Source organism: Theobroma cacao, chromosome 9 (assembly GCF_053813885.1).
Source record: "Theobroma cacao isolate CCN51 chromosome 9, ASM5381388v1, whole genome shotgun sequence".
NCBI classification, from domain to species: Eukaryota; Viridiplantae; Streptophyta; class Magnoliopsida; order Malvales; family Malvaceae; genus Theobroma; species Theobroma cacao.
The window spans coordinates 10,770,904-10,778,786 of record NC_142647.1 but is presented as its reverse complement, the minus strand read 5'-3'; the positions used below and the strand labels follow the sequence as shown (position 1 = coordinate 10,778,786).

Here is a 7,883-nt window from a genome sequence, read left to right as displayed (position 1 = left end):
TTAAAATAAAAAATTAATGTCTCTTTAGCATTTCTCTCTTAAGTTTGGGATAGTTATGAGTTATGAGTCACTATCCACAATAACTTTGCCGTCCAAATTTCTCTTTGCAGATCACATCAGTATCACTGAGGGAGCAATTATTTACTTGCTGAAGTAAAACGCGGAAAAGGAAAATTGATGCAACCTTCAGGTGTAATTATTCTTTTATACTATGTTTGTTAACTTGTAGTATTTCGTTCCTTTCTCTTCTTTTTCTAGTGCACGAAATCCAGAAGATCATTTCGTAGCAATGAGACAGCAAAAGTGGAGACTTCCCTTCTCCTAAAATGGGTGTTTGATTCCGTCAGTGACTTCACTTTAAATAGCACCGAAAAGCAAGTATCAAAATCCATGAGGAAGGTTCAAGGAAAAAGTTGTCACTTCCTAGGCTATGGGGTCCAGGAGCTTCCACAATTTGTATATTTTTCCCCCCCAGTAAATCCGTATACTATGCTTACTCTTCTACTGTTTCAAAATACCATCTCTCTCCAGCTGTCTCTCTCTCTCTCCCCCTTGTAGACTTTGGAAAGTTCACTTGTCTTTAGTTTTTTGTCTTTACCCAAGAAGAGAGGAGAGGCTGATCTGAATCAGGTACCAAACTATCAGCCCATAGAAGTGGTGGAATAGAAGGGTCTGTCAAGAATGGGGATCAGAAAAAAAAAACAATGGCACTAAAATAATGCAAAAAGATAATCCAATTTCCTAATCCTCTATCTCTAAGCCAAATAATTATGGATTTGTTTTCTTCTGAAGATTATATACATTTTCTAAGTTTAAGGAATTAAACAGGCATTGGGGTTGATGCATCAAAGGGTTCCGTTTTAAGTCAACCCCTGAAAGAGCCTTGTATTTGATGAATTCTTGACAAAACTCACCTTATTTATAATTTTTAACCATAGACAGATACAGGAGATTTTATTTTTCATCATTACTTTTTTTAGTTTGCAGCATGAAAGTGATTGGCTATGCTGTATTTACGCAATAAGATCTATTCTCATTTATTTTCTGCTCTGTTGGGTAGATTTATTGGTTCCTATTTTTTGAAATTCACCTTCTGGCCCATTTATATCTACCCTTTAAAAACGTATTCAATTCTTCTTCTCCTTCTCTCTCTCTCTCCCCTTCTGGTTCACTCCCTCTCTTCCTTTTGACTTGCAGCTTCTAATGCAGTAAAAGGAAATGAATGTTACCATTGAGTCTTAACCAGAAAGACTTGCAAATCCTGGAAAACTTTTTCTACTGGTTTTGCCATTAACGCTGGGATATGTTTTTCTTGGTAGTCCCAGATGGGATCCTTGTTAGCATATGATTCAAGCCTAAAGTTTCAATCTCGGTAAGTTCTCCCCATCTTTTTCCAGAAAACACAATGGACTGGATTTTCCATGAAATTAAGCAAAGAAGCTTGCTTTCTCCATCAGAGCAGCCATATTACCTCCCTCAATCATCACCATTAATGCCTCCACCGCAAAATTTGCATTCTGATAGTTTCAATTTGAATAACAAGGTTAGTCCGAGTATCTTACTCATCATTATAATCCTAGCTATCATTTTCTTTGTTTCTGGTTTGCTTCACCTTTTAGTTAGATTTCTTTTGAGACCTCCCAATAGAGAGCCAGAAGATATAGACAATGTGACTGCTCTTCAAGGGCAGTTGCAACAACTATTCCATCTCCATGATGCTGGTGTTGACCAATCTTTTATAGATACTCTCCCTATTTTCCACTACAAAGCGATCATCGGAGTAAAGAACCCATTTGACTGTGCTGTTTGCTTGTGTGAATTTGAGCCTGAAGACAAGCTTAGATTACTACCAAAATGCAGCCATGCCTTCCACATGGAGTGTATTGACACTTGGCTTTTGTCTCATTCCACATGCCCTCTGTGTAGAGCTAGCTTACTCCCTGATTTCTCTCCAAATAATATCTGTTCACCCATTGTTCTTGTTCTTGAATCTGGGAGTGAAAGCTCAAGAGAGATTGTCACTGACAGAGAAGGTGCTCTAGGCAGAACCAATTCAGTTGTGAGATCAAATTCCCATCTGGGTCTTTGTGGAGACACTGAATTGGGGTCATCCCAGCGTAAATCATGTGAAATCCTGGAAAAAGATGAAGTCAACCCAACAGTGGCGGTGGATTCTGGGGAAAAAGTGGTGCCTGTTCGGCTAGGAAAGTTTAGGAATGTTGATGGTGGCGAAAGCAGTAACAATAATGTGGATGCTAGGAGGTGTTTCTCAATGGGGTCCTTTGAGTATGTAATGGATGAGAATTCTTTCTTGCAAGTGCCAATTAGAACCCCAATGAAGAAACCATCAGGCAAGAGGATTTGTTTGCCATTGACACCCGGTCACCGCCCAGCAATGTCTGAATGTGATTGTGAATCAAGACGAGGGTTCAACGGTTTTGAAATCATGAGAAACTTTGAAACTAAAGGGAGTTCTAGTGCTAGTGACAACAATGGCAAGGCCATTGGTAAGAGCAAGAAAGAAAGCTTCTCAATATCGAAAATTTGGCTTCGGGGGAAGAAGGAAAAGCAGAATATTACAGAGGATTCATCCAGGAGGGCCTTTTCATTTCGATTTCCGTTGCATCAGAATGTTGCTGCTACTGCTGCTGCTGCTGCTGCTGATGATGATAGCATGAAGGTGAAGAATGGTATTGGAGGTGCCAGGGATACTATCTCTGAGATAGACTCTGGCAGGTGGGGAAATGGAGGGAGTGAATTAGGTTTTGACGAGGAAAATCAGAGCTGCTATAGCTTAGATTCACAAGCTAAAACACCATCTTTTGCAAGGAGGACTCTGCTGTGGTTAGCTGGGAGACAAAACAAGGTTGTTCACTCATCCTTTACACCAAAGGTCTAGTTTCTTTCTTACTTTCTTTTTTCTTTTTTCTTTTTCTAGAAAAGTTCTCTTTGATTTCTTCATTTAGAAGGCAAAATTGGATGATCGTGTAGTAGGAAAAGGAATGGAAAAAGCAAGAGGAGAGAAAAAAGCAAAAGAAGAAGGTTCTATTGAAAGAAATCTTGGCACAAATTTTTTACTCATTTCCTCCCTATTGCTTGTTCACCACAGTACATTAGGATATCCAAATTGATTAGCATTTCATGGTTTGTCTGCTTTCTTTTGTCTGTTTCAAGCTTTACGCTTTTCATAATCTTTAACAGAAATTATTGTTTTTGATATAACAAAACAGACTTAAAATAAATTTTATGTTGTGTGATTGGATTTTTTTTTCAAAGGAACGCTGTAACAGGAGGACCGACTTTTCCTTTTTCCTATGCTATTTTCTTTGTGTGGGTTGGTTCCTAAAGATTAAGTCATAGTACTTGTTAGTCTGTCAGGGGTGGTTGTGGACAATGAGTTGCTTCAGATTTTTTTATGGTGCTTATAAATTAGATTTGGACATATGTTGTTGGATGTCATTTTAGGCTACTTCTCTTTGGTTTTACGTTTTAATCCAAGATATTAAGAGTGTGCTCTCAATTCAAACCTTTTATATATTTTTCTACCACCGGATATAAGCCCAAATGGCAATTCTACTTTTTATTCTTAGTAATCTTCCTTTAATGCTGAATGCAACCTGTAATCTAATCTTGAAGACCACAACGCAAGTGCTCGGGCTGGCTGTCGCAAATACTTTTCTGAATCATCAATTCCTTTCTTTTTCCAGTTTTGTTGTTAGGTAACAGCTACCCGTGGGCACCAGATGTGGAAATAAACATATGAAATTAGTAAGGCTTGAGGACTTTCAAATGGTTTGGGCTTTGAATCTTATTGTTCTCAAAGAGAAAGTAGGAAAGAAAAAAAATCCAACCATTTCCTCATTTATTTGCGTAATAAATTCCATTATTCAACATGATTATCCGCTAAACAGGATCGACCCAAAGGTTTTTAGGCCGCAATGAGAAATGAGAAATAATAATAATAATAATAATAAAAGGTACAGCTAATTGAATATATTAGATTCTTCAATAAATAGCTCATCTAGCACAATAAATGTTAGTAACTGGGAATACAAATTGAATTTCAGAAATGCACGCAACTCTTTCCGTTTTTCATCCAAATTCTTGAATTTGAAAGCATAGCAGCAGAAATTTGCTAAGACTCTGTCTACAGCTGTCGCATTTAATAGAGGCCAAAAGGCCAAAAAAAAAAAAAAATCATCTGCTAAAGATTGCAGCGATTGAGGGAAACTAAACATTAATGGCTGATGTCAATAAGGTCACGGGAGCCGTTGAAGGGCCATTTTCTAGCATTATTTGTCATACCTAACACCATTTCATGTGAAATTGTCCCATTGTGTAAATGTGGACTTTTATTGCAACCTTAAATTTATGAGATGAGTTAAATTAAATAGGTAGAATTGGTGAAATTCAAAAATTTTTGTATATCGAGTACAATTATTGAGTGTTTATTGAAGTTTATCAATAACAGGGGATGAGAGATGTTGTAAGGCGATCTTAATTATGGATAATAAAATCATCGCACAGGTGATTCAAATGAAAATAAATGAACTAAATGTTAATTCAAATTTAACTTTTACTACTAAAAATCTCTTAAAAATCAAATAACAAGTCAATATCATATTAATGTGTATAACAAATCTAATTGTTTATCAATTTTCTTGTAAATATAACTTTTTAATATTCTATTAATACTCTTATAATTGTGGTTTAATTTTATTAAATGATTTTGTAAAAATTTCATTTTCACGTGTTATTTTGACACAAAATGTTTTTTTTTTTTGGACCTTTTATGAGGTTTACTCGTACCAAATCTTGCTTTGAGGGATTCACGTTTGGCATGTAGAAAAATCCAGGATTGTTGCATCAAGTTTCTGTAAGTCAACGAGAATTGGGCCAAAAGACCTTAAGCCCTGCCTCCGTGCTCTATACGGTAACCTGATTTTGTTTTCAAGTAATATTTTTGGCTAAATATGTCAAAACTTGAATGTAATCTTTATAATAACAATTAATTAAAGATAATAAAGTTTTGTTCTTCCATTTCATTGAAATTTCAACTCACCTATTTTGATCAATTAGGAAGATTGACAACGAGAGTTACTGTACTTAAGTCCCCCATTACGACTCTTATGTGATAAAATTTTTTTAAAATTTGAAAGTTTTAATATAAAAATTTATTTTTAATATTTTAATAATAAATATATGGTTGAGAAAGGTCGAGCTCTAACCTGGGATTAGATTTTCGATCGGCCGCACCTAGCTTGATCGGACACATGTACACTTTTAATCTATACCATACGATAGATAGTATGGTCACGAGGTTCCAATTGCTTGACACTTTGCAGCCTAATCAGCTACCATTTTCTTGCATAACCCTCAAAACAATTTTTGTAAACTTTTTTTATTTTTTATATAAAAAAGAGTTGAAAATGATATTTTCAAAAGAAAAAAAAGAAAAAGAAGAAGAGAAATTTTGACTCTATATATTTTTTATTATAACAATACATTACTCATTCATTAATTTCTAATTACGTTACTTGAGTGTATAGAACAAAGTTTAAATCCCTTAATAAAAGCATTGTTTGAAAGCAAGTCAAGAAGCTTGTTGTGTTACAAGAATGGTTAATCAATGAAAGAGCAAAGAAAAAAGGGCTAAGTAAAGTTAAAATGATGTTAACTGATTAACATGGAGCCTTAATCAACTAAGGCAATGATGGACGCTACACTTAAGTGCAAACAGAAAAGCTTTAATTAGTTAGCACATGGCTTAACTAATTAAGGAGGAATTGGATGCAAAATAGAAAGTTCTTAACCAGTTAACCAAAGGGCTTAATTGGTTAAAGCTCAAAATTGAAGTATCTAGAAAGGCCAACGTTCAAATTCAAAGTAATATTGACCGTCAAAGGGCACCAAATAAAGAAATTCAAATTTGAAGATTTCTTAGTCAATTAAAGCCTATTTCAATTAATTAAGGTTGAAGAAAGAGAAGCTCTAATCAGTTAAAGGGAAGAGTAATAAGTTAAAAGAAGTCTGATGAAAAATGCTGCTTGAAAACAATAAGTCTCTAATCAGTTAAAGTTATCGTTAATTGGTTAACACTAATAAGCAGACTACAAGTTAAAGAGGGTTTAATTGGTTAAAGCCTATCTTTAACCAGTTAAAGGTTCACTGCTAGCGCATTTGAATTTAATTGCTACAAGACAAAATAATGGCTAGTAACAGCTAGAAACTATCTTTAATAACTAGAAATGTGTCTTCCAAGTATTTAAAAGGCCTTTAACGGTCATAAATGAGATAGAGAACCTACCAAGAGTTTGAAAAGAGTTTAGAAGAGTAAAAACCTTATCTTTTACACTTGTATTCCACTCCTATCTCAGAAAAAGTGGTTGAGCTTGAACTTATACTTCTTAGATCAGTTAAGTGATCATTTGAACATCATTTTTCTCTTATTTCTTAGTTGAATATAGTGTGTGAGGCACTTTAAGGGTTATTGTAAAGGTTTAGAGCTTGGGTTAGAGGCTCGTCTTGTGAAAGCGTGGTAGAAGTTGTTAATTTTACTAGTTTTAGTGAAGTTGGATTGAAAATTCTTGATTAGGAAGATCAAGGTAGTAGATGTAAGTCAAGTGAACCAAATCAATATAAATATTGTGTTTTGTTAACTTCTCTTAACTTCTTTTTACTTGGTGTTTACCAACTTCAACAAGTTCATAAACCATTCATCTCAAAATCTTCTAAACGATTTTAAATTCCAAGAGTTGTTTCAAAATATTTTTAACTACAATTCACCCTTTTTAATACTCCTTTTGGGATCAACAAGTGGTATCAGAGCCTAACTCCTTGAATTTAAAGTTTAACATTCTTACAGGAATATCCAAATGGCTACACAAAACACTAATGTGGTTGAGGGGCTATCCACAAATAGGCTTCCTCTATTTGATGGATCCAACTACCAATATTAAAGCATTACGATATTTATCTATATTAAAGTGTTGATTATAAGATGTGGGATGTTATCACCAATAGTTTTTTCCATCCCCACTAGCACTAACTTAATTATGAATGAGAAAATTCCCAAATCTAAGGAAGAGTGGACTGAGGCAAAAATGAGAAAAATCCAAATAAACTTCAAAACCAGTAACACTCTTTATTGTGCTTTGGCTTTTGTTGAATTTAACAAAATTTGTGGTTGTACCACAGCACAAAAAAAGTAGAAAAAATTTAGGATCATCCATGAAGGGACTTGCCACCATGTATGACCGATTGACCAACATAACCAATAAGCTCAACCAACTTGAGAAAGTGATACCTAAACATGAGTTTGTGAAAAAATTGCTTAGAAGTTTAACAAAAACTTAGAAACTAAAAGTTATTGCCATTCGAGAAGTTAAGGATCTTAACAACATCAACCTTGAAGAAATATGTGGCTCACTTATCACACATAAGTTGGAAATGAAAGAAGAAGAAGAAGAGGAAGAAATAAAAAAAAAAGAAGGCAAGGAGAAAAAAAATCTTGCATTAAAAGTGAGTTCATTTGAAGAAGAATTGAGAAATGTCACAAGTAATGATGACAAAGAGTTAGCCATGATAGTTAGAAGACTTAAGAAGCTCATGGGGCAAAGAAACCAAAGATTTGGAAGAAGAAATCAAAGAAAGGATTAAGGTTCCTTATGAAAGAATATATACAAGATTGACTTCAACAAAAACGATAAAGTGGTTGCTTTGAATGCAAAAAACCTGGCCACTTTAGATCCGTATGTCCATTACTTAAGGAGGAATCCTCAAAGAAGATCAAGAAACCAAAAAAATTAATGGTGGCAGTAACATGGCTAGATAGTAATTCTTCAAGTTCAAAGTACGAGAAAGAAAAAGTGGAAGAAAGAGCA

The 7,883-nt window shown here is 34.6% G+C and overlaps 1 protein-coding gene across 1 annotated transcript; it reads left to right on the top strand.

Annotated features, from left to right (window-relative positions):
- Positions 1-1,091: 1,091 nt before the first annotated feature.
- LOC18589099 (RING/U-box superfamily protein) lies at positions 1,092-3,147 on the top strand. Its single transcript, XM_007013922.3, has one exon. The coding sequence runs from the start codon at positions 1,406-1,408 to the stop codon at positions 2,897-2,899; it is 1,494 nt and encodes a 497-aa protein (XP_007013984.3). The 5' UTR covers positions 1,092-1,405; the 3' UTR covers positions 2,900-3,147.
- Positions 3,148-7,883: the final 4,736 nt, after the last annotated feature.